The sequence below is a fragment of the Neofelis nebulosa genome, chromosome 2 (genome assembly GCF_028018385.1).
Source record: "Neofelis nebulosa isolate mNeoNeb1 chromosome 2, mNeoNeb1.pri, whole genome shotgun sequence".
Taxonomy (NCBI): domain Eukaryota; kingdom Metazoa; phylum Chordata; class Mammalia; order Carnivora; family Felidae; genus Neofelis; species Neofelis nebulosa.
In genome coordinates this window covers 117,239,761-117,265,865 of record NC_080783.1, presented here as the reverse complement: position 1 = coordinate 117,265,865, position 26,105 = coordinate 117,239,761, and the positions used below count along the sequence as shown (strand labels likewise).

At 46.7% G+C, this 26,105-nt stretch overlaps 2 protein-coding genes across 7 annotated transcripts; both read right to left on the bottom strand.

Annotated features, from left to right (window-relative positions):
• Positions 1 to 6,652: 6,652 nt before the first annotated feature.
• On the bottom strand, positions 6,653 to 11,416 carry SF3B4 (splicing factor 3b subunit 4). 2 transcript variants are annotated; one of them, XM_058715958.1, is made up of 6 exons: positions 11,295 to 11,416; positions 10,694 to 10,822; positions 9,687 to 10,229; positions 9,149 to 9,355; positions 7,281 to 7,454; positions 6,653 to 7,072 (listed from the first exon to the last, which is right to left on the bottom strand). In XM_058715958.1, exons 1-6 carry the CDS (start codon positions 11,326 to 11,328, stop codon positions 6,885 to 6,887), a joined length of 1,275 nt encoding a protein of 424 aa, XP_058571941.1. In that variant the 5' UTR covers positions 11,329 to 11,416; the 3' UTR covers positions 6,653 to 6,884. The 2 variants fall into 2 exon arrangements, with proteins under 2 accessions (XP_058571941.1, XP_058571942.1); XM_058715959.1 differs by having other exon boundaries at positions 9,167 to 9,355.
• A 977-nt stretch (positions 11,417 to 12,393) lies between these two features.
• On the bottom strand, positions 12,394 to 20,352 carry MTMR11 (myotubularin related protein 11). 5 transcript variants are annotated; one of them, XM_058715955.1, is made up of 17 exons: positions 20,082 to 20,352; positions 19,631 to 19,721; positions 19,092 to 19,213; positions 18,808 to 18,868; positions 18,508 to 18,650; positions 17,960 to 18,038; positions 17,693 to 17,828; positions 17,356 to 17,443; positions 17,111 to 17,199; positions 16,901 to 17,025; positions 16,446 to 16,512; positions 16,124 to 16,194; positions 15,412 to 15,578; positions 14,940 to 15,113; positions 14,506 to 14,688; positions 13,714 to 14,007; positions 12,394 to 13,100 (listed from the first exon to the last, which is right to left on the bottom strand). In XM_058715955.1, the coding sequence occupies exons 1-17, from the start codon at positions 20,145 to 20,147 to the stop codon at positions 12,954 to 12,956; spliced, it is 2,103 nt and encodes a 700-aa protein (XP_058571938.1). In that variant the 5' UTR covers positions 20,148 to 20,352; the 3' UTR covers positions 12,394 to 12,953. The 5 variants fall into 5 exon arrangements, with proteins under 5 accessions (XP_058571938.1, XP_058571937.1, XP_058571935.1 ...); XM_058715954.1 differs by lacking the exon at positions 20,082 to 20,352 and having other exon boundaries at positions 12,394 to 12,642; positions 12,914 to 13,100; positions 19,631 to 19,916; XM_058715952.1 differs by lacking the exon at positions 20,082 to 20,352 and having other exon boundaries at positions 19,631 to 19,916.
• Between the last annotated feature and the right edge of the window lie 5,753 nt (positions 20,353 to 26,105).

The window sequence follows — 26,105 nt, the reverse complement described above, 5'->3', positions numbered from 1 at the left end:
GAGACCGAACTACTGTATACAACAAGATAAAAAGATCTCACAAACAAAATATTGAGTATAAGAAGCTGGACCAAAAGGAGTACATACTCTATGAACCCATTTGTATACAGTGCAAAGGAAAAACAAACTTATCTACAGTGATGAAGAAAAGAAAGGCTACCACCAGGAAGTGGAAATTGACTGTGAAGGGGCACAAGGGAGCCCTCCGGGTGCTGGAAATGTGCCAACATCTTGATGATATAAGGTTAAAAGGGTGCATACATATATAAAAATTCACTCCTGACCTAGGTGTTTTTCTGAACATGTTAAACTGCAATTTTTAGGAAAAGTTTTAATGAGATTTTACCACTCCCCTTTCTTTAAATCCTCCAATGCCTTCCCATTGTACTAAGAATTAAATCCAAACTTCTAATCAAGGCCTAAAAGGCCTTGTGGGATCTGGCCCCTGCCTGCCTCCCCAACCCTCTTCCTTGAATCTCTTCAGCCTCCCTGGTCTCCTGCTACGGCTCCAGCATGCCCACTGCAAATCCATCAGAGGACCCTAGCACTTGCAGTCCTGCTGCCTGGAAATCCCTTGTCCCAGATCTTTGCCTTACCATTCAGGTCTCCACTCAAAAGTCACCCTTCAGAAGCAAAAATAATATAAAAACAGGGAGGGGGACTAAACATAAGAGACTCTTAAATATGGAGAACAAACAGAGGGTTCCTGGAGGGGTTGTGGGAGGGGGGATGGGCTGAATGGGTAAGGGGCATTAAGGAATCTACTCCTAAAATCATTGTGGCACTATATGCTAGCTAACTTGGATGTAAATTAAAAAATAATAAATAAATAAATAAATAAATATTAAATTTTTTTAAAAAGTCACCCTTCAGATGACCCTCCCTACTTCCCAGGCAGTATCCTATCACACTGCCTTATTTTTTTTTTTACAAGATATCTCTATCTAAAATTATTATTTTTGTTTACTTTTTTATTTTTTGCCTTTTCCTACTTAGACTGTCATTTCTAAAGGAATAAGGACCTCATCTGACATATTTACTGCTATATCCCCAATATATACTTAATTTCATTACTTAAGTAAACACTTAATGAAATATTATTCCAAATAAGTTCAATTTTATTACCTTTAGTATATATGATAAATTTCTGCTTACTCCCATTAAATATAAGTGTTGAACTAATAGGTAAATAATTTGTTTCAAAGAATATAGTTTAATTACCTACTAAGAGTTGCCCCATTTTTAGTCTAGAATTGTTCCTATCCCTAGACTCAGCTCTTCTCCACAATGGCTTATATTAAGTGTGGAAATAAGACTATGGCCCAGGAGGTGATAAGTGGGTATTTGGTAATGATGGTTAGCCTCATTAGAGCGTTTACCTGACTTGAGCACTTTTCTCACTACTTTACATTGATGAACTCACCCCACCTCCACATTAACCCTATGAGATGGTCACCATTTACAGATGATAGACTGAGGTACTGGATGGTTAAGTAACTTGATATGATCACACAACTCAGAAGTGGCAAAACTAAAAATGGAACCCAGGCAATATAGATTCAGAGACCTAATGCTTTTTTAATGCATCCATTTAAAGTATGCAGTTGTAGAGCACTTGGGTGGCTCAGTCGGTTAAGCCTCTGACTCTTGGTTTCAGCTCAGGTCATGATCTTGTGGTTTGTGAGATCAAGCCCCAAGTCAGGCTCTGTGCTGGCAGCACCGAACCTGCTTGGGATTCTCTCTCTCCTTTCTCTCTCTCTCTGCCCCTCCCCTGCTTGAGCTCTCTCTCTCTCAAAAATAAATAAATAGACATTTTTAAAAATTAAAAATAAAAAAATGAAATATATAGTTCTATGAGTTTTAACAAAAGTATACGCCCATGTAAGCACCTCCTTGATCAAGATAAAGAACATTTCCTTTGCCCCCCAAAATCCCCTTGCCCCTGCAGTCAATATCCCCATCCCTGGCAATTACTGATCTCCTTTTGGTCACCATACATTAGATTTGTCTTTTCTAGGGGTGCCTAGGTAGCTCAGTCAGTTCAGCATCCAACTTTGACTCAGGTCATGATCTTGCAGTTTGTGGGTTTGAGCCCCATGTCAGGCTCTGTGCTAACAGCTCAGAGCCTGGAGCTTGTTTCGGATTCTGTGTCTCCCTCTCTGCTCCTCCCCAGCTTGTGCTCTGTCTCTGTCTCTGTCTCTCTCTCAAAAATAAACATTAAAAAAATTTAAGATTTGTCTTAGAGCTTCATTTAAGTAGATTCATACAGTATATAGGTCTCTGGCTTTTAGAGCTTTCCAGGTGTTTTAACCACTGCCTTATAAAGCTTCCTAGTGTAGCTTCTTTGCCCAGTTACCCATCACCCTGTATTCTATCACTGCTTCTACCCACCACATTCTAAGCACAGGAGATTGTCAGGATGGGGAAACTGAGGGACAAAATGGGGTCAATGATAGCACTTCTAAGATACCATAAAGTTCCAGTGAGAGATGCTAACAATTGAAGCAAAAAAAGCACAAAAAAAGCTCCTATTCTTTAGGAGTTTATAACCCAGTTAAAGAGGGATTATCTTTAAGAAAGCTGGTTAATAGCAAAGGAAAACATTCATTCATTCAACAAGAATCTATTCAGTAAATATAGTATAACATGACTATGCAACTGGCTCTAGAATTCATGCAGATCTTCGTTCAAGTATTCCATCTATCATTTCGTAGCATGTGACCTTGGTCAAATAACTTAATACCCATTTCCAGATCTTAAAATGGGGGTAATAACAAAACCTACCTCAGGGGGTTGTTACAAGGATTAACTGAGATAAACATTTAGTACAATATTAAACACTTAGTACTGGCATATTAGCAAGAGTTCAGGAAACATTAGCTGTTACTATTTTTACAATTATTATATATGCCAGGCATCTCGGGTACTCTCGGGAGATAGATTAATAGAATGAGATTCCTTCAGGGTTCTTGAAGAGATTCAGTGTAATACAAGGATACTTAGATTGGGATCTATGAACCTTATGTAATTTTTGCTTCAGGATATTGGAAATACAGGCATGTATGTATTTTTCTTGGATAGGGTCCACAGTTTTTGTCATGTTCTCAAAGGGCTGTCTGGGGCCCACAAAACATTAAGGACCAATGGTCCCACACATTCTCAATGGGAGTGGTATCCCCCCCCCGCTAAAGGGGACAAAACTGGTTTGGGGAGCAGGAATCTTAGATATTACAATGGTTTGTGTCCCTCCAAAGGGCCCTAGTACATAAAAAGATATAGAGCACAGGGGCGCCTGGGTGGCTCAGTGGGTTAAGTGTCCGACTTCAGTTCAGGTCATGATCTCTCCATTGGAGAGTTCGAGCCCCACATCGGGCTCGGTGCCAACAGCTCAGAGCCTGGAACCTCCCTCTCTCTGCCCTCCTCCACTTTTAAATAAAAATTTAGAGAAAAAGACATATATAGCATATCTGTGATTTAAAATGTCATGCGGGGGTAGGGGGCAATTTGAAAACAATGTCTCCTGGGGCGCCTGGGTGGCGCAGTCGGTTAAGCGTCCGACTTCAGCCAGGTCACGATCTCGCGGTCTGTGAGTTCGAGCCCCGCGTCAGGCTCTGGGCTGAGGCTCGGAGCCTGGAGCCTGTTTCCGATTCTGTGTCTCCCTCTCTCTCTGCCCCTCCCCCGTTCATGCTCTGTCTCTCTCTGTCCCAAAAATAAATAAAAAACGTTGAAAAAAAAAAAATTAAAAAAAAAAAAAAAAAAAAGAAAACAATGTCTCCAGCCGTGGTGGTAGAGGGGCAATGATTAAAAAAAAAAAGTGGAAAAGCCCTGGTTTAGTGAATAACAAACAGATGTGTGCACTGAAGTACTAAAATGTACCAGCAATACTGGGCCTGCACAGAGAACTGCTGAGCACCAGTATCTGCAGGAGCCAGGGGCGGGAGAGCTGGAGGAGAGTCTGGGGGAGTCAACCTCATTGGAGGAGGCACTCAAAAATTAGTGTTGAATGAATGAAAGCTCCAAGATTCTGCGAATGAATGCCTGAGGAAATAGTGGTTCCAAAGAGAGATGTGGGGAATTCAGCAAAGGCACTAATTTACTCCTCGATGGTGTGAATTCATCAACATGCTATCAGATAAGAGCCAAAAATACCACACAGGAGCGTATATGAAAAAACACGCTAGAAATCTTCAGCATAAGGGTAACAGTCCTTGAAGTCCTCACCAAGGATCAGTTAGAAGTCAGTTCATTTGATAGATGCCATGGAGGCAGAAAGGACACAGGGACTGAGACAAAGCCTGCTACCACCTGGGGCTGCTGGAGTACTGGCCGCGGGCACCTGGGCTCGGAGCCAGCGGCCAACTATGCTAGGTCCCAAGTGCCTCGGCTTATGACCACATCAAAGTAACTGCACAGCAGTGCTGTTTGAAATGAAGTCAATTAAGCCCATTACGATTTAGAAGCCTGGCATCCTTAGCCATTCATTGTGTGAAATGATCACGTGGAATCTTCCCCAAGTTTTGACAAATGCCCACTAGGTGACCCCACTTGCCTGTGCCACAATTCACCTGAAAGTCAACATATGCCAAACCTAATTTACCATTTCCATCCCAACTCCCGGGAAATTCTTCCTGCTGCATACTCTCATCCTGATTCCACTCTCCCTTTCCTCCACTATATCCAATCTAACACCTCACCTTATTCTTTTGCCTTCTAGAATACCTCCCCAGTGCATCCCCTCCTCTCCATTGGGCTTCTATCACGGCCCTCGAGGACTGCATCTCTTCCTAAATTACTGCCGAATGCCCTGCTTGGCTCCTTGCCCGGTCTTCTCCCTCAGATCTTTTCCCCCCAGTACCACAGTTCTAAAACGCAAATCGGTCACTCCCTTGCTCAAATCCTCCCTGTGGCTTTCCCTCATGGATAGCAGCTTCCCAGCCAGTGTGCCCTGCCAGTGGTGCTCGGATGGCAATTCTCTCAGCACTCCGGGCCGCTAAGCAGATCCCAGGACGGCTAGAATTCCTGAGCCAATAGCTTCCAGTCCGAAGCAGCCTCCTCCCTTTGCCTCAGTGTGCGGTTTTGAGTGGTTCTGGGCCACATGAGAAAGGGCAGAGAAGCCCTATCAACAGGAGCTCCCCAGCTAGCTCCAATGCCATGCAGCTCTAGTGGATCACTTGTAGTGCTGTTGACCAATCTCGGCTTCTGCTCAGGAGCATCCAGTCCACCAGGAGGGAGCTTCCCCTTCTTCGCCCGGGAAACATCTACCCTTCCTTTGACATTACATCTGAACTTATCACTCTTTTTTCTGGAAGTTTTCTCAGATTTTTCATGCCGGGATACCCTTCCTCACGCTCCCAGAATATTTTGTGTCGTAATAATGGCACGTGTCAACCCACTGCCTTGGTAACACCAGAACAGAAGCACTCTGCACAACTCTGTATCATTCAGCTGCCACTGGCAGGTCTTATAGGTACCACATCACGTAAGAATGGTGCAAGAGAGGGGTGCCTGGGTGGCTCGGTCGGTTAAGCATCCGACTTCGGCTCAGGTCATGATCTCATAGTTCGTGGGTTTGAGCCCCGCATCGGGCTCTGTGCTAATAGCTCAGAGCCTGGAGCCTGCTTCAGATTCTGTGTCTCCCTCTCTCTCTGCCCCTCCCCAGCTCACACTCTGTCGTCTCTCCCTCTCTCAAAAATAAACATTAAAAAAATTTTTTTTTAAGAATGGTGCAAGAGAACGAGAGGGCTGGGTGCACCGTTTCTTGCCTAGACATCAGCAAAGTCCATGGTCATATAGACCAGAAAGAGAACTTTAGGAAAGTGGTGACGTAAGAGGATTAAATACAGCAAAGAACAGAAAAGGGGCCATTGGATTTGGTCTAATTACTCAAAGTCTCTGAAGACAGATTTCCATGGGATGAAAGTCAGGTGTGGAAGGACTGAGGAGGAAAAAAATAGGAGTAAGATCCAAATTCCTCATTTATGATGTCTGAAGGGAAAGCATTGAAGAAAATGTAGGTTTACCGAGTTCCAACGGTCCCAATTTCAACAGTTTCGCAATTATGTAAGACATTTGTGTACATAGCGTCGAAGTAAACCAAGTTTAACATAGTATGCTCAGAGAAATCTACCTCCCCTCCCCATCCCAGTGTATGAATTTCCTTTTTGGTTTATCTGGTTTTTTTAATGTAAATAAATGCGTATGTTAGATGGAGCATAGGACGTTCTGTTCGGCTTGTTACTTTCTTCCCTTAATGTATCCTGGAGGTCTCTCTAAAACAGTAGGTAGTCTTCTCTCTCCTTTTTACCGCTGCTGTGTAGATTTACCAAGTTATTCAACCAGTCCCTGACCAACAGAGGAGAGCGGTTTCCAACCTACTACCATTACAAGCAGGACTGCAGTGGATGGCTTTGTGCATCTTCCTTCCTGTTTTTGCCAGCATTATCTCCAGGAACTTCACCTCTGTTCTCGCTTCATATTCACAAAAACCCTATGTCACGGGTACTTAGGGTTTCCAGCTTATAAGCTAAATGTAAGCCTTAAAACATAGAATAAGCATGCTCCCTCCTACCTTACCATTCTTTTCCCAATATACTGATGTCTCTTCTTAGAGAAAACAGAGAAGTTATTTTGCTGAGGAAAAGAGCACAAAGAATAAACAAGGAGTTTAATTTTATTTTCTCTGTGCATTTGTAAAACACTTAGGACCAACATAAAAAAAAAAAAAAAAAAAACCTCCTGTGAAAAGAATTACACTTAAAAAAAAAAAAAAAAAAAGGCCTGAGAGGGATTAGTGCCTTAGCCCTAAGGAGCTACAGCAACTCAGATTGGTCCAAGGATTTGAAAAAATATTGGGAAGATAGAACAGGAGGCAAGAGAATGAGAAATTACTGAGGAAGAGGGCCTCGAAGTGGGCCACGGGGGGGCACTGGAGGCCGGGGGGTGGGTCTGGGTGGAGGCAGGGGGCCCCGCTGGTAGCCGTAGGGTGGGGGTCGTGGAGGTCCAGTGTACCCGTGAGGAGGCATCAGTGGAGGAGGCCCACGCATCCCATGTGGAGGCATAGGACCTGGGTGACCTGCACACAAAAAAAGAAAAGTTGACTGACTTCAGTAACAGTTGGGAAACAGGTACTAGTTGATGTTGGGAGAATGTACAGAGAAGACTGGCAGGGACACCATGAGCAGAAATGTAAATAAAAGGAAGGGCAGGGGACAGGAGCATGACAAAAGAAGCTGCAAGAGTATGACATTTGAGGATGGGGGGGGTGGCTGAATCCTACTCACCCATGGGAGATCCAAACGGAGGCCCTCGAGGGGGCATGCCCATTGGAGGAGGTCCAGGATGGGGCATTCCAGGGGGTGGTCGGGGTGGCGGCTGCCCCCCAGAGCCTGGGGGCCCGGCATGGGGGTGTCCTAAGCCGTGAGGGCCATGGTGGGCCAGCTGCATCTGAGACATCCCTATGAGAAAAAAACAGACACAAAGAGAAAGGAGACAAAAGGCATACAAAAAGCAAAAAAAAAGAGAACAAAATAGAGAAAGACATGATGTCAGGAAAAGAAGAGTATGGAAAATAGGGCTGGTACAAAGTGCCCTTATCCTCAACCCCATTCCAAGGTTACAAACAAATCAACTACCAACCCACCCACCTTGCTCCTTCCACGACTTTCACAGTATCACGGTGCTGCAGAAGTATGTAACGAACAGAGGGACGACAGGATTTGGGAAGGTAGCAGAGACACTGTCTGAGCAAAGATCTAATTCTAAAGAGTAAGTAAGAATTTTTCAAGTGGACAACAAAGTAGACTAGAGCATCCCAGGCAGGACATCAGCATGCGCCAATCACAGAGCCATCAAACAGCACAGTATGTTTGGGGAAAACCAGTAACTCAGAGAAATGCAGAGCAGCAGCATGTAGTCATGGGAGTAATGAACAGGCACCAGATCACAAAAAGCGTAGAATGCCACGGTGATAAGTGTGAGTTTCACTCTGTAGATAAAAAGGAGCAACGGAAGAATTTTGAGCAAGGGTATGTGAGCATCTGTGTTTTAGAATTACTCTATGCAAGTGGATCAAAGATAGAGAAACTGGAGGCAAAGCATGAGAAAATTACTACAGTAAATCAGGTGTGAAATAATCAGTACAAGAGGGCCTGAACTAGGGCACTGGCAGTGGGGCCAATGCCAGAGATATTAATAAGACTTGGTATCTAGAGTGGGGTGACAGGAAATGGTTTAAAATGGCTCTCAGATTTCTCAATTAAGCATTTGAAAACAAAGAATACTAGAAGAAGAACAGGTTTGAAGACAGGGGTAGAAAAGTGGAGAGGTCCATCACACAGCAAGATTAAGGGTCACAGACCAGAGACACTTATCTAGGAGGCATCAGTGTACAAGTAATGGAGCCATGTGGAGAAGAGAACCGAATATAAAAACCTAGCTACGTGGGGAGAAAAAGAAGCCTATTAAGGTGACTGAGACTGAGGAGTCAGAGACAGATGAAGAATCCAATAAAACCAACAGACAAGATTTTCAAACAGGACAACATGCCCAATTTCAAGTATACCAAAGGGCAAACCAGATAAGGAATGGAAGCGTCCCCTAGATTTGGCAATTAGGTCACTGCTTTAGGGTAGAAATCAAAGAAAAATGAAGTAAGTTAAAGGGAAGGGCGCCTGGGTGGCTCAGTCAGTTAGGCATCCGACTTGCGCCCAGGTCATGATCTCACTGTTTGTGAGTTTGAGCCCCACGTCGGGCTCTGTGCTGACAGCTTGGAGCCTGGAGCCTGCTTCAGATTCTGTGTCTCCCTCTCTCTCTCTCGCCCGCCCCCCCCCCCCCCCCCCGCTTGTACTCTGTCTCTCTCTCTCTCTCAAAAATAAATAAAACGTTAAAAAAAATTTTTTTTTAAGTGAAAGGAAAAAAAAAATCAAGTACAGTTATACTCTCTGGAAAAACTTACATCAGAAAAAGGAAACAGGATGATAGTTGTTAAAGTAAACAGAGAACAGTATTTTGTGTTTTATATGAAAAACTGAAGAAAAGTTGAGCTCTGGGGCTATTATTATCGCTGTTGAGGGACAAGGACAGGAGCATAAGTGGCAGTAAAGCTCCTCTGCCAAGGCCATCCCTCCCTTTCCCAGCAAAGAATACCCACCTGGATGGGGCATCCCACCTGGTGGGAATGGGTGAGGATGTGAGTGTCCATGTCCAGGATGTCCAGCCCCTGGGGTTCCCGCTGATGGTGGGCCATGTCCTCCAGCCCCAGGAGGCATAGGCGGCGGGGGCAGCGCTGGGGGTATCCCGGGTGGAAGGGCTCCAGGAGGCGGCACTGGGGGTGGGAAGGACCCAGGAGGAGGCATGCCTATAGAGGAAATGGAAGAAAAGTTAATGACAGGGAGAGAAGAGAATGTCTGTAGAGCCTGTTCCGTCTGGCCTCTTCAGGCAGGAAAAGCTGTTTCCCCTCCTCCCAGCTCTTCAAAGTCAGAAGCAATACTAGACAAGTCTGAACAACAACTTCAACCTCCTGGAGAAACTCAACAGCCTTCTTCCCCACCACGACTATCACCCCTCAATCCCTCTTTCTTCACCTACTGACTCCACATCCCCCTTCATCAGGTCCTTTGTCCTTCCTCCTGCTCCACCACCACCATACCCCAAACACAAGACAAAATTATTTTGAATAAAAGCATTACCTGGTGGAGGAAGCCCAGACCCCAGTGATGACACCACAGGATTGGGGGCAGAAGGAGGAGGAGGTGCGTCTGCAAACAGCTGATGAGGGCGGTCGGCCTGGGAGAGGGGGTTCTGGGCTGCCAGAAGTCTTTCAGCTGCAGAGCCATGGCGCTCGCCCTTGGAGTCCTTCTTGAAGGCATAGGACACAGTGATAGGGCGGTTACAGAGATACTGCCCATTCATGGCCTCGATAGCTGCATCCGAAGCATCAAATGAAGCAAAATTAATAAAGGCATAACCTTTGGAGTTGCCTGTGTCAGGGTCCCGCATAATTTTGGGGGTTTGTAAGATGACCCCAAAGGCGCTGAAAGTATCATAAAGCAGCTTCTCATCAATCTCTGGGTCCAGGTTGCCAATGAAAATGTTGGCCCCCACATCCAGGTTCTTGTTGTGAGCTGAAGCTTTGTTCACCCGTATTGGTTTCCCATAGAGTTTGATCATGTTCATGATCTTAATGGCATAGTCAGCATCTTCCTCACTCAAGAATTCCACAAAGCCATACCCTGGGAAGTAAAAGAGTGGAGATTAACAACTTAAGTGATTCAAAATGGGGTATAACTCATTCACCTTCCAAACCACAAGAAATAACGACTTTGTTTCCATTGGGAATGAATGGTTCCAGAAACAAGCTGTGGGCTACGCTTAAAAGAATCTGCAGGGGCTCCTGGTGGCTCAGTCGGTTAAGCATCCAACTCTTGATTTTGGCTTAGGTCATGATCTCAGGTTCATGAGTTTAAGCCCCACACTGGGCTCTGTGCTGACAGTGTGGAGCCTGCTTAGGACTCTCCTTCTCTTTCTGCCCCTCCCCTGTTCATGCTGGCTCGCACTCTCTCTCAAAATGAAAAAAAAAAAAAAAAAGAATCTGCGGAGAATTCATTCCAAAACATCTATAAATAAATACTGCTGGAGCCCTCCACCAGCAGTTTGTCCCCTCAATACATAAACTCACCTCTTGTCATGTACTTACCTTGGTGCTGACCTGTAACTCTATCCTTTGGCATGTGGGTGTTGACTACGGGCCCTGCCTGGAGAAATAGCTCCCACAGCAGTGGTTCGCTAACCTTCTCGTCCAGGCCTCCCACGTAGACAGTGGCATCTAGAGGATGGAAGCAGGTTAGGCCAAGGATGAAAGAATGACAGGAAGGAGATGACAGGCGGAGGAATTGGGAGTGGAGATGAAGTATAGGAGCAAAAAGAAAAAAAGAAAATTCGGTTAAACTCTTACACCTCCCTTTCCAGGAACTAAAGAGCCTTCCGAAATCTAAAGGTTCTGCTACAAATTATTTTGGTGAATTGTTTTGTTTTTGGTTTGGCTTTTGTTTTTTTGTGGGGTTTTTTTGTTTTTTGGTTTTTTTTTTTAATGGGAAGGGAGAAGGGATTGGGCACAGACAGCACCACCCCTACAGGCCTCAGCCTACACTCGGCCACCCTCCCTCCGGCAGGCACGGGGGCCGGTCTCGCGCCCTCCAGGGGGGGTCCGATTTCCTGCCCAGGCGAAGACACTGCTGGCCCTAGTCGATGCCTGCCAGCCCCCGTGGGCCTATTCCGGGTTCATCCCCTCCAATCACCCTGGTTCCGCTCGGAGATCGGACCGGCCGCCATGGCGAAAGAGCTCCCGCCGTCTCCAGGCAGCGGTCCCGCCTTCTGAACTCTACTTCCACTTCCGGGGCGAACGCGGACGTGAGGGCAGTGGGCAGGGCCGCGGCGGGGGAGGAGCCGGAAGCGGCCGCGGCCATCTTAGGAACGGCGGAGACTTCCCGCGATTCGGTGGGCCGCCTCCCATCAATGGCCCTGCGAGGAAGTACTCACGCGAGCGGTGAAAGCGAGGGAGGCGGGATGCAAATGCTCAGACCCTCTTAAGGCAGTACTGGACGCTAAAGGATCACACTGCTCCCAAAAATGGAAATTCAAAAGCTGAAAGCACAAAACTTTACTTTTTTATATTTTGTTGCCAAACGAGCCTTCTTTGTTCCCCAGAGGAGGGTGTCCTTCCCCCCCCCCCCCCCCGAGGGATTCTGCTGCCTTAAGACGCGGAGGCAGCTCCCACCCAAGCCCACAACCCTCGGACAGCGGTGGCCTCAGCCCCAGCCTGGGCTTGAGGTGTTTGGTTTTCCTTCATGGGAAAGAAGCGGAACGTCTAGCTCACCTAGTCCTATTGCGTGTGGGTGGGGGTGAGGGCTCCTGACGGGAACCTGGGGCTCCGAAATGGAGAGTGGCCAAAGCTGAGGAGTAGTTGACATTGAAGCCCAGAGGTCTCACTTTCTACCTTCAGAACACCCTGGGCCCGGCAACAACGTCTTGGTGTGCTTTTGGCCCGTCTGCTCCTTCGAAGGGAACCCTTCTCCCAAGTGCATGTGGACTTGACCTGCCCTATCCCCTTACTTCCTTAAGGACAGTATGATGGGTGCCATCCTCTCCCGGTTCGCACCCACCCCTTTCCTACCTAGGGTCTTTTTAATGTTTATTTGTTTTTGAAAGAGAGGGAGACCGAGAATCCCAAGCAGGCTCTGTGCTGTCAGCCCAGAGCCAGCTGTAGACCTCACACTCAAGAGCCAGGAGCTCATGACTTGAGCACAACCAAGAGTCACATGCTTTATTGACTAGGGAGCCACACAGTCACCCCTTACCTAGGATCTTTTATTCAGACGCAAGAGATAATGTCAGCAATGTGTATAAATACTGTGCTTTAATGAACTCCTTAAATAGAAATGTCAGTGTATAAAATACACAATTGGAAGAGACAGTGCGTCTCCCATACCCACTGCGTGCCCATAGAAAACCAAAGGGAAGAAACAAATTGGAATTAAGGAAGCAGCAAGAGGAGGTGAGAATGAGGTCTGTAGGCCATCGTGTTAAGACTGATGGACAGCATCTCTCACAATTTAATAGCTGGATATCCAAAGGGATAAAATTGCCCTGGAAAAAAGGTAATCATGTTCTAGATTGCTTTTTTTTCTTAATTCCTCAAACCACAAGAAACCTATCTTGAACCAAACAGGACAGGGCAAGAGTTGGAGAAGGTTAGCACCACACACTTGCAACAGAAAGGTCAGTGAGCTTGTTGAGTGCTGGAGTGTCAAAAGCTGAGACAGCAAGACCAGATAAGAAGAATCAGAAGGTTAGAACCCTCCCTCACTCTGGACCACCCTCTGCCATGCCCATAAAAAAGACAGTAATTAAGGGGCACCTGGGTCGCTCAGTCGGTTAAAAAAAAAAAGACAGTAATTTCAGCGGGATTGGGAGAGAATGGTATTTGGGTCTCTTTTCTTGGAATGATCCTCAGGAGATATTCTTGGTGTCCATTTCCTTAAAAGCTCCTGAAGATGGGATAGCTCATCCTGGAGGCCAGAGATTGTAGGAGCTGAGAGGCCTTTCTGGGGAGGGGGTAAAGAGAGGCAGAGAGGAATATTATTGTAGCTCTAGCTCCCTGTTTCTGAGATCTCTGTCCACTACTGGCATCATTTTTTTTTTAAGTATAATTAACTACAACATCCTATTAGTTTCAGGTGCATATTCTAGTGATTTGGCATTTTTATACATTACCAAGTGATCCCCATGACAAGTCTAGTTACCATCACCGCTGGCATCTTTAATTCTCTCTTCCCCCTCCAGCTATGCCTTAGGTTCTACTTGATCTGAGCAACAACCATCTGCATCCCCACCACATACACTCTCCCAAACCTTCTCCCAAGTGCATGTGGACTTGACCTGCCCTATCCCCTTACTTCCTTAAGGACAGTATGATGGGTGCCATCCTCTCCCGGTTCGCACCCACCCCTTTCCTACCTAGGGTCTTTTTAATGTTTATTTGTTTTTGAAAGAGAGGGAGACCGAGTCCACTTGGAGTCCAATAGGAATGGTACTTCACTTCTCGATCTCCCCAGGCCCTTGCTTTTCCACTCCTAGAAACATTTGCTTTCTCCTGAAACATCTGGTTTAGTAGTCAATTCCATTCTCCCACTCCCAATCCCTGTCTTCCCTCCTCACCTGGACCTCAGGCCTTCCCCTCAAGTAGCAGCGTCTCCACAGCCTGATCTGGGGTCCCAGATATCCAGGCAGCAGCAACCCCGGGGGTAAAGGGCAAGCCCCCCAATGTGAGGGGAGCCCCCACTCCTGATCAGCCAGGCTTTCAGAGGAGACAGCTGCTCGAGGGAGCCAACGAGAAGAGACTGCCAGCAGGGAAGGATTGTCCCGCCAAGGGCAGAGCTGATTGAGGGGAGTCAGGGCCCCTCTGGAGAAGAGCCACACAGAACTGGGGGGTCCAGGAACCATGAAGCTTGGCTAAAAGGAAGAGAGAAATCAACTGGCAACCTAGAAACTAGATGACCCCACTTTCCCCAAAATGGGTCAGGAAGGAATGTCTAACTGCCACCTACTCACACTGCATTAGTGATTGAACTACAGGCCTCCCCCTGAGAACTCTATCTTCTCTCCTCATTAGGCTTCAAACTTCAAACTAGGCCTCAGGTCTCATGAAAGTCAATTTTAGGGAAACTTGTAAAATGTATGTAAGAGACAAAAACTAATAAAGATGAGGACAAGAAGGCTGCCCTCTGTGCTATTCTAGGATTTCTGCCTAATCAGGAATGTGAGGGTGTCAGGAACCCTGGCACTGTCATGAAGAGCAAAACATGTGACAGCTACAGAGGAAGTGTGGGGCAGCTTTCCCTGGGGAACTCAGACATGAGTTCATGGGAACTGTGTCTTTCTACTTCTCCTTGTCTAAAAGGATGAGCCTGTGAGAAAGGCAAAGGAATTTAGGAAGTGTAGACATCTCACCTGCTGTCTAGGAAGCCAGGAATCTGGGCAGTGTTCTGGGTCATAGCCAGGATTATGGAATTGTAGTATCTGTTCACTGTTGTAGCGTAAATCCCAGTCCCAGACAGATAGCTGCGAGTTAACAGAATTCCCAGCAGGGGGTTGGCAGTTCCCTGGGTTATAGATTTGTGTATAGGAGTTGAACTGGACAGAGAAAACAAGAAAAAGGATGGTAAAACAAATAAAAGAATCCTTTTCCCAAGTCTGTATAGAAATCATGAGATGCTCACCTCTTCCTCTGGGAATCAGATGTAGGGTGAAAGTCCAGTCGTGAGAATGGGCACCAACCTCCCCCTTTCCCATCCACAGACCTCACTTTCCATAAATTAAGACTAAACTTCAGAGGGTACTTCTCAAGGAAAAGAAAAGACAAATCAAAACTGGAACTCACTGACCTGTCCACCCTGTTTTCCACGCTCCCAGGGAGTATCTCTCAGGAATGTGAGGGTGTCAGGAACCCTGGCACTGTCATGAAGAGCAAGAAGGAAAAACTCTGAGAATTCAAACTCAGCTGGAAACTGCTGGAGGAGCTGCCAGACACAATCAAGGAAGAGGAGAAACACTGGAGCCTGAGAAGGAGGAAATTAAGAGGTTAGGAGGGATTGTGGGCACCTAAAAGAGGAGGATGACAATGACGAGGGACGAGAGACACAGACAACAGGGCCACTAAGATCAGGGAATGGAAATCCGATTGAGGGTAGTAGGGAGTTGTGGTGCTTTATTCATCTAGGTCTCCCTTCAAGCTTAGCCTAATCTCAGGAACCTTCTAACCTGATTTCACCTCCAGTGGATTATACTATATAGTTTTCTCATCCCCTTACATCTTTGGTAATACCTCCCCCCACTACTCTCCCAACATGATCTCACCTCTTCACTGGCTCCAGTTACCCCAAGTCGGGTCAGGAAGGGGTGTCCAGCTGCCACCCACTCTCGCTGCACTAGTGATTGGAAGCCAAGCAGTGTTCGGGCTTCAGGGACTGAAAGCAGCTGGACGAGTGAAGAGAGGAGGCCATTGAAATCACGATCACCGTGCTCTGGGTGATAAAGAGGGAGAAGGGACAAAGAAGAGGGGCCACGAAACTAGGGCAGAAGAAAATGAGGAAAGGAAACGTGGCAAGAAGAAGAGAGAGGTACAGAGGGTTAAAGTTTTGGTAGGTAGGATTGAGAGGGCAAATAGAAGAGAAAATAAAGACCTTGAATGATTCAGTCCATAGACTCCACCTGGATTGAAATACCCAGCTTCACGTGCAGGAGGTAGAATCACAAATCTCAAACCAGCTTCTCCATTGTTCTTCCCACCCCAACCCCGGTCACCATCCACTGATGGAAGCACGAGAACAGAAGGTGAATAACCCTACTGTTAGGGACCACAAACTGTAGCAGCACTAGAGCTAGTAGTAGGACTACTACTGTGAGGCACAGGTAGCACTGAAGAATGATTTAGGGCCCATGGGTAGTTCCTAGTAACAGGATAAGGTCTAGCACTAGAAGAGGACAAGGAAAACTTCTAGGTCTCCCTCCCAGTTGGGTGAGTAAAGGAAAAAGGAAGGAATGGAGTAGGTTAACCCAAGAAACTCACCTTGTAGTACTACAGAGCGAACCCTGGATGTCACTAGGACTGAGATGTCACTGGCCTTTCGAAGACAAGACCTAGTGGGGCAGAGGAGAAAAAGGAGAGAAGAATGATAAGCCTGAAGGAAGGAAGTGATGGGTCATGGGATGGATAGATGCAGACTCCAAAATTCTGCCCCTTCCTCCTTCTAAGGAGCAGCAAAAAAAAAAAAAAAGAGTCTTTTGGGAAACCAAAGAGAAGAGTTAATGGAAGGCCATTTAGGAGTTCAAGTTAACAGAAGGTTGGGGAGGGTTGAATTATAAAACATAACTAGAACATGAGACAGTACCTGACATAATCCAACCATCGTGTTCCTTCCAGGGCTGAGAGCCATTTCTCCTCAGCTGCAGATGAATCTGAGAGAGAGTAGAGGGGTCAGAAGGACAAAGAGATTGGGAGAACTCAGGATTCATGATTCAGGATCTTCTGAGGCTACTAAAATGAATCATACATAGTTGTACAACCTTGTAAATGTAATAAAATTAACCAAACACTTAAGATGGGCGAAGGGTGGGTTTTATGGTATGTAAATTATATGTCAGCCAATAAAGCTGTTACAAAAAAGAGAGAGGATACTTTGAGGTCAGGAAGACAGGAAATCTGAGTCTGTGGGAGATGAGAGTGGAATAGAAAACGAAGGATTGGGCTGCAGGGTTGGTTACTCTTCTGTAACAGGCAAAAGGGGAAAAACTAGGTTAGGGTCAGCAGACCTGGGATGGAGGTAGGGCCCAGAGGTTGTCTCACCAGGCAGGCAGAGGGCCCTCAGCCTCAAGTGGGCAAGTTGGACATCTGCGAGACTAGGCAGCTCATCCACGGTGTCCACCAGGACAACGTCTGAATGCCCAGCCTGAAGCATCGACTCCACTGCTCTGGAAGGGAGGGAGTCACAACGTAAGGGAACGAATCTGCCCTGAACCTCCAACCCTTGATTCTACTCATCAAACCTTCCCTCACCTGATATCCTCCTTGTTAGGGTCGCTGGCTGTATAGAAGCCACCACAGCGGAGAAGATCACTGCCCCCAGGGTGATGCCAGGACAGACGCTTCAGATGGTGGGAGGTTAGGATCACCATGGGAGAAACTCCTAGCCCCACCCTGTCCTGCCCCCACACTGACCTCCCTCAACAATGACCCCCCCTGACCCCTCCCTCCCCCATAATCATCTAATCCCAAACCATCACCCTGGTGCTTATACTGACCGGTCCACGGCCCTGATGGAAGTGGCCAAAGGCTCTCCTGACTTCACTGTCCAGGGTTCGCTTAGGGACCCAGAAGTAACGGGGGAGGCTGTGAAATTGAGAGTGTGTCACAGCTTAGCTCAGTGACCTCGTTATAATGCAACCTGTCATTATCAGGAAGTTGCTTAGGAGGGCATTATTCCCAGGAACCTCAAGTTTGGAGATCTAGGTGGTAAGGGGGAAAGCTTTGTGGATGTCCTTAGAGGCTGGAATTTGTGGGAAGTCCTAGCTTTAGAGGATTTAAGAACTGTGGGAAGATTGGGAGGGCAGCAGGGGTTGGGGTGGACTTGGGGATCACCTGGTGGCTATGTCGAACCTCTCATTGATGGTGCTGACCCTCCAGCCCCTGGCCCCCTGCTTTTTCCGCTCAGCCTCCCAGTCTTCTGATGTCTCCAAGAGGGGAACAGGTGGTTTTCTGGACCCTGTACTCTGGCCTAGGACAGGAGTGAGGCACAGAAAAAAAGGAAGAGGAACCAGAGAGAGCTTCTCAGCTCTTTTGTCTACAGCCAGCCTCTGCTTTCTCAGATTCTTTACCTTTCCCCTACCCTAAAGCACCCTCACTCACCAGCCTTGCTCAGGGGTATCCCTGCATACTGTTGAACTTGACTGTTCTGAGCTCTGGCTTGGACAATGGCCATGGTCACCTGTGGAGGAAAGGACATCACAGCCTTCTGGCTCAGACTGAAGAAGTGTAGAGGATGAAGTGGGGCCCATGTTTGTTCAACTGTCTTTGCCACCAGTAGAGACACAGGACAATAGCAAAGACAGTCGCTGAGGAAGGGAGCTTCCACAGGTCATGGGGCCTGGGTTCAGGAGAACACATCCAGAATCATGGAACCACAGGATGTGAATTCTGGGAAGAATCTCAGGAACAGTCTCATCCAGCCCTCCCTGTTTTTCAAAGGAAGAAACTTGCCCACTGTCACACTCCTGATAATTGGCAACCCCAGGGCTAGAATTCAGGCCCCTTACTCTTGTGCTTTTAGCCTCTCCTTGAGGAGAGAAGCAGACAGAATGATGAGAGGGGTTGTAAAAGATAGGGCAGTAGTGGGAATACCAGGGAAAGGATCCCCAAGGCTCTGAAGAGGAGTCTTTGGGTTGAAGGTCTCTTACCTGAAAGGCTTGAGGCTCTAGTCCTCCAGCCTCAAAAGCAACTCTGAGCAGCCGGAAGTCTCGGCCATGAATGAGAATCTCCTCAGGGATAAATTTAAGTGGGGACCCTGGACGGAGGAGCTGGACTCTGGACAGGCCACTCACTGAAGTCAAGAGTTAGAAAGCAGTGTGGCCATCGGTCAGAGTCCCTCTACAAGGAAGTCTTCCGGCCCATCCCACTCCATCCCTGTTACCCTCGGAGAATTGAGAAAGGGTGAGCCCCCAGTGAGCCCCTTCACAAACACCCCACCACCCACTTACCAGCCTCTAATCGCCCAATGTTGACCAGGGCAAAATCATATTCGCTGCTCAGGGGAGTCTCCTAGAGGAAGCACACGACTGATGCCGAAGACACCTGAAATCTTGCTCATTGTCCTACCCTGGCAACCCCCAACCTCCCAAGAGATAATCCCAACTGACCATCCCTGATACATTCAAAAGACAGCCCTTAAGCATAATTCTCCCTGTCTCACTTGTCTAAATTCTTCTAGGCCCCCCAGTCCATTTCTCACTAACTGTCCTTTCCATTGCCCTGTCCATCTCACCTGACTCCGCTGCCATCCACAGGGCTGGAAGGTGACCCTCAAGTTGGTGCAGATCAGAGTTCCAGGCAATTCAGGTTCCAGCCCCTTCCTCACCCCTGGGGCCCATGCTAGGATCTGCTCCCCTACAGGGGAAGAAGGAAAGCTAGGTTATGACTATTCCCAGTGTCACTCACACTGGTATACACCGAGTCTTCTGAGACAGGAGGATCCAAAGAGGGAAGATTAAGATCCTCCCCTAACCCCACTAGAAAGAAAGCTTAGGAGGGGATCATTTGTATTCTTTTGTACATAGTAGGCACTCAAATACTTATTGGATAAGTAAATGAGAAAAAGAGTAACAGAGTCCAGAAAACAGGGACCATCAAGGTCCATGTTCCCAGTCAGCTCTGGACAGGGAATAGAGCCAGCCTGAGGCAGAAGCACTTTGAGTGGGTAGAAGAATACAGAGGTATCTTTGGTGAAGTTTGAAGGAAGATTTGAGCAGGATGGAATTTGGAAGAGTCTTTGCAGGTTGGAAGTATTGAAAGGGAAGCTACTACCTGGGAGGCATCCAGAGGCCACGTGACCGTCAAGCTGCTGACTCCTGGGCTCCAGCATCCCAGTCCTCTGGACACACTTTGGTCCAGAGTGCTGCAAAGGGTGTAGGGTTAATCCCCAGGCCTCTCCAATTCTGGGACCTGGGATTACCTCAGCAGCCACCATTGGAGGCCTACACTCAGGCTCTCAGGGGAAACTGAGATCAGTGGCTGCCGGGAAGTTTAGGACCCAGTTAGCAGACAGTAAAGGGAGGGGCTGGTTAATGGGTAATGAGATGATGAACTTGAGACTGTGAAAAAGACAGACCAAGTTCCATCAACCGAAGTTGATATGGGACCACACCATCCTCCTCTAGATCTTTTTCTTACCCCTCTTTTATCTCCCAATCCTCCTCATTCACCCCCTCCTGCCCACGGTCCCCTTCCCTCCCAAGCCCAAGTTTCCTCTCCTTACCCCCATCTCTGGCTCCTCCTTCTGGGGGGCGATGTTGAAACTCTGGCCCCGGCCCCCCCACCACATTTCTCTGGCTCCATCCGGGGACGGAGCCGTGAAGGGTGGGAAACCTTTAGGATGCTCAAGCCCTTTGGGGAGAGGCTGAATCTTGTAGTTGAGAAGAGGTAGGTGAGGGAGAGGGGCAGGGGGACAGCACTAGGGTAAGGAGCGGTTGTGGTGCTTGGAGCTCGATTAGGGGTCTCTTGAAAGGTGTGTCCAACCCAGCCAGAGGAGGCTCCACGGAAACTTCAGTCGACTCTGGAGAGGGCGGGAGAGATGCCCAGCCCCTTAAAGGGGAATACACACAATTTTGGAAAAGTAGAGAGAAAGTGGAGGAGCCTGGAAAAGGTGAGGAAAAACTGGGTGACTAGGGAAAAAAATGCCCAGATTCGTTACCCCAGTCCCAGATCTTATGCTTTCTGTTCACGAGCATTGGAAACTATTTGAGGGGAGCAGTAATGCTGAATATTAACCTGGGATAATTTGGGCTTAATTTTTTTGTCTTCTTAAAGGGTGTGGAGAGGTGGGAGGAATGCAAAAGCAGTTCGGGCCTCTTTACTGCCTCACACCTGGCAAAAGTAGTAGGAAATCGGACCTCAGGGGAGTTTTGCCTGGGGGGGGGGGGGTCCAAGAAATGAGGGAGTTGAGTTAAAGCATTTTGTATATTTTTCTCCAGAGAGCATTAAACATACCTCATGTGGAGGGTGCAGTGAGAATATTGGGGAGAGAACTTGAAATATCTCCAGGATGCAGACACAAGTACAGGTGTGTTTACTTGCAAGTTCTGGGGTTGGGGCAGGCCCAAGGAAAAGATCTTACCCCCTCCCCCCCACACACACACACACCAGTGGGAAACCAGAGCCCATTCTAGGTACATGACCGCTCCCTGCAACCCAGACACCAGATCTCCAAATTAATGATTCATGTTTAGAACCTTGAAAGTTGAGGGCTGAAAACCTCTATCAGTTCAACAGACCCACCCCCCCACCTTACTCCCTGTAACTAGAGAAGCAGAGATGGGTGGGGAGGACCCTAGGAGGGAAATAAAGGAACTGCAGCTGATGGTGCCTGGGTCGGAAGAAAAATCTGCATTTAGATGTGAAAAAGACAGAAAATGAAATACAAAGTAGGGGTTAATGAGCTGCTATTTTATTGATTTTGAGTCTGTACAGAGGTAGCAGTCCTTAGGTGGGGGCCCCAGTTTTCCAAAGTGACACTCAACTCTCCTCCCCTCAGCACACACACCCTTCCGGCCTCGGCTTTAAAAGTTCCCTGTCTTGGCTGCTACTATGGAAATAGTGAGGATATTGTAAGACAGGAAGTTAATTTGGAACAAAGAGGCATACACCTGCTAGGAAGGTGGCCCAGAAGCCTTATTCTAGAAGTCCTAAAAGCTACCAAGCACCCCCAACCCCACCTACTTTCCATGCGCCTCAATCTCTTGGGGGAAAAAATCCTTCCCAAGGTCTCTTGCAGTAGGAAGAGCTGTGTAACCACAATTTTTAAATCCTATTATCCACTTTCCTTCTCCCCACCACCCTGCATTCAAGAGCCTCATTCTATTCTTTAATATTTTGAGGTATAGCAGCAGCAGAGGAATCCAGTGGGAAAATATCAAGGGAATGGGAGGAGGTGGAAGGCAGAAAAAAGTGGGTGACTTGGATCAGCGCAAGGAATGCAAAGGGGCGGTAGCTGAGGGCAAAGTCCTAGGAGGACCATCTCTCGGTACCCCACACACTAGTGGAGGTTTTAGTGGATGGAAGGAAGGATGTAGAAGCAAGGGCTGTATCAGATTTTTCCATTTTCAGAATCCTGGTCTAGCTGCAGGTTTGTGCCAAGAGAGAAGGCTGCTGGGAGGGGCAGCTGGAGGAGGGAGGTGGAGCTGAGTGACTCACAAGATGAGTCACAGATCCAGTTATAAGCACAGAAAGAGGCCAAGGTCCTCCCCACCCCCCACCGCTCTGCACGTTACCCTCGGCCAGTGTCAGCCGGCTTCCGTTCCTTTTCCACCGCCCCTTACCCACGTAGCCAGGGAAGGGCGGTGGCTTGGAGAAAGTCTACGTGAGGGACTACGTCATAAGAAGTATTTCATTACTCAACTTAAGTACAGGGGCAAAACACCCTGCGAATTGCAGGCTGGGTATCCACAAAGTGAGAGGGACAAGAGTGCCTGGACAAGTCATTGAATCTGCAGTTGAAGGGCCTTGGGGGGAGAGGGGGAAGAAATCGGAAAAATCTGGGGTGCAGGTGATTCTGCAGGCCAGGAAGGGGCTTCTAATTGTCTTCTCACGTGTGTCTGGGGCACTGACTGCTTGGAGAAAGAAGAGGACACAAAGTCCAGAGTAACTGGTGTCCAAGGAACGCAGGGACAATCATCTTAGAACCTCTAATGGGAAAAATGAAATGGGACGAACCTTAGATGTGTGGTTGTTTTAGAAAGGAGCAAGAATGGCAAAAGCTAGGTTCTCAGAGATCATTCAGAACCAGCTCCATTTTTCCTGCCTAGGTGTCACCTCCCAAGTGCATAATACAGAGTCATGGCTGATTTTTGTTTTATTGGTCTGTGAGCTTTAGTTTCTCTTAAGAAACTGAGCCAACAGGAGGGCTCTGTACAGCACCGAGTTTAACACTATCCCCACTCCATGAAGAGATTGAATCTTTAAAAAAATGTTTTTATATAATGTTTTTATTTTGTTGATAGAATCCTGTATGAGGGAAAAACTTTTGATTAAATTTTTTAAGTCTCAACAAAATGAGCGCAGGTTAAGGTAGGAATCTGGAGGCCTATCCTATAGTATACTTGCTGCATCAGGGCTGGGGTGGAGAACGTAGGGTGGAGGGGTAGCGCTGTCTTCAAAGGGGAAAAATAACCCTAAGCATTTCCCTTCTCCAATAAAAACCTCAGTAGACACCCCCCGTGCCCTGGATTAAAGGAACTAAGTGCACTTATTTAAGCCTGAGAGATACCATCCCTCAGCAAGGGTTACGGGATCTACCTCCCCCTTCACCCACGTACCCTTCCTTAACCAAGGAATTCTTGCTCATTTTGGGCCAACGTCACGGACCCCTCTCCTCCCTTCTCCTGAGCACAGTAATTGCATGGGCCTACCTCTCCCCCACCCCCTCATCTTCCCAAAATACCACAAACCAACCAGAGTCTGTTTTCATTCTCCAGGCATTATTCCTTCACCCTCCATCCCACACAACCCCCTCAAAGAATAAAGCAAAGACAGTCTACTCATCCCTATAGAAAAACATCCATGGACTCAGGGTCCCTCATCCTTAGAATGGAGAATTTTTTTTTAATGCCTCAATAAATAGTTACCTTCCCAAATTAAACAAAAATAATTTATTTCTGAATAAAAAGCCATAGGGCCCAAATAAAGCCCTGTTTTATCATACTCACCCCTAGGCCACCCCCAGAATTTCCACGGTTTTTATTTGAAAAGAGGCCAAAAGGAATTGAGATTGGTTAGTTTATAAATCAAAACAAAAACAAACATGACACAAAGTTTCTGTTTTTGTTCATTTGTCCTCAGTTTTTAAAAACAAAAGTATTAACTAGAATCTAATAACAAATCAAACCCAAACACAGCAGTCCAGTGGAGAATCAAAACTTTCCTGGTTTTATTCTCTGGGAAAACCCCTGGTCTGTTTCCACTTTTATTAGTCCAGGCCAGAATCCTATGCGGTAGACGGCACCTATGGGAAAGCAGGGTGAGTGTGCAAGGTGTGAGCTGGAGCCACCTGTTGTTCGGGTGCCCTCAGGGGACAGTGTTTCACGAGGTGGTAGTCTCACCAGTGTTGTTCTAACCCCAGAGACAGAGTGAGGTGAGCAAGGCACTCACTTTGGGCACAGAATTTAAAGGGTGCCCCAAAACTCAATAAACCAACCTACTATCTTAGTGCAGTATTTTTTGAAAATCAAGACCAACGTAAAAAATCCACAGTATCAAATCCACTAAGTATCAAAATTTTAAAGATAGGATTCAACCTGCTCAATTCAGCTTATTTCCCTCACCCTAATCTCAGTCCCGTTGGATTCTGTCTTCAAGATTTTGGTATTTTATTCATCATGGATATTTTTGCATTATTTTTGAAACACTGTGTTAAAACAGTATTCGTCCTAATTACTGAGATTTTCAATACCCCTTACATTTTGTACCCAAGGGAAGCGCTCATCTCCTACTAGTCCCACCCTGCCCAGAAATATATACATCCCCTCCTTTGGAACCTATCTCCTTTGACCTCATTGCTTCTTTAAAACCATCCTATTTTCAAATAAAAGCCTAAATATTAATAGCTATAGGAAATTATTAAATCAACAGACATCAGATTTAAAAAATAAGTGACCTTCAAGTTTGCTGAGGAGAGAGTAACCTTGCTAAATTGTGAGCAGTTCCAATGAAGAGGATGGTCTTGATGGGCTTTGTTACCAAGGGGTACGGTGGGATGACAACTTTCCTGATTGGGCAGAAGCAACATATGGCAATTACAGGTCTCCAACACACACATCCAACCCTCGTCCGGTTTAGAGCAAATGTGGGGATTACAGTCCATGAGATGGGTTAGGAGTACATATCTCAAAAGAGAAATCCACGTACAGAAAAATAGCCCCAATTAACACTCTGGACACTTAAGTACACTTATTCCCCTTCTTCGTATGCACCCAGGAGTGTATACAATTGCATAGTTGATTTTTTTCCCCCAGAAAAAAAAAGAAAGAAAAAGGAAAATTGGCCCAGGATAGGTTCTCCAGTTTAAAGCTCTTAGAAATGGTGCTGGCCAGAGTGAAGGCTGGCCAGATTTGTGCTTTGTGCAAAACGCAAAGGGGCTTCCCCTTCTGTGTCCATAGGCCCACTCCACCCCCTGGGGAAAAGGGTTGAGTCAGGGGAAGGGGGAAAACCCAAAGAACATATCAGCTCATTGGGAGGAATCTGTGATCTGTGGTTACAGTTCACTAAAATATATTTCTCTAACTACCTTTTTTATAAATTGCCCCTAACCCCTACCCCGCGTTTTAACATCGATCCTATTATCAAAAATATGTCTTCTTACAAAGTATTTTTTTAATTATTTTAATAAACTAACCACAGATTAAGGTCAGCTATGGCTTAACAAAAGAAGCCGGGATGTTAAGTTCATTCTCCAAAAGTAGAGAGGAAGGAGAAAGAATCACTTAAATAGGAAAAAACAAAAACAAAAACGACCACTTTTTTAAAACGTTTTTGCTCACTGGGGTCTTTTTCTTTTCCTTAAAAACAAAAAAGTCAAAATAAGTTGCTTTCTACAGAAATGCAGCAGCAGAGGATGGTAGTGTTCTATTTAGGTTTTTGGTTTTGTTTAAAACAGTCCGGCCAGAGGTCTGTCCTGCTCCCACCCTTCCCGGGGTGCACTCAAACCTCACTGTGTGGTTATTGCTAAGTAGTTACAAAAGGATCACCTGTGCTCCCGCTGCCTGGAGAAGATTCAGCCCACACAGCTGCTCTTCTTGTCACTCCTCCCTTCCCCAGAGGGAACTTTTTTTATTTAAATAAAATTAAAGTCGTTTAAAAAAAATCTTAACTTAGCTGAGGCTCAGCCCTCAAAAAGGATGAGGAAAAGATAGAGGGCGATCAGCAAGACTGTTTAGAAGGAAATAAAACTCGAGAGGAAAAGGATTCCCCTTTGAAGTTCTTCCCTTTCCCATCTCAACAAACCAATTTCAACTAACCCCCTCCTAATAAGCACCTGTGAGCACACATTACTGCCTAGTCTTTCCAGATCCTTCAGGAGGAAGAATTTATCCAACCCTAATTCCTACCTTAATTCAAACCAATAGCAAATTTATCTAATTTCCCAGTTTCCCTCCACACTCCCAACTCCACCGTCATGTGCTTTTTTCCAACCTACAAGGACTTTGGTCTGTTTTCTCTTTTATTGACTGAGAACCTCCTTTGCCTGCTCCCCCCCCCCCACTTCTGCCCACCTCCCCACTCCCACACA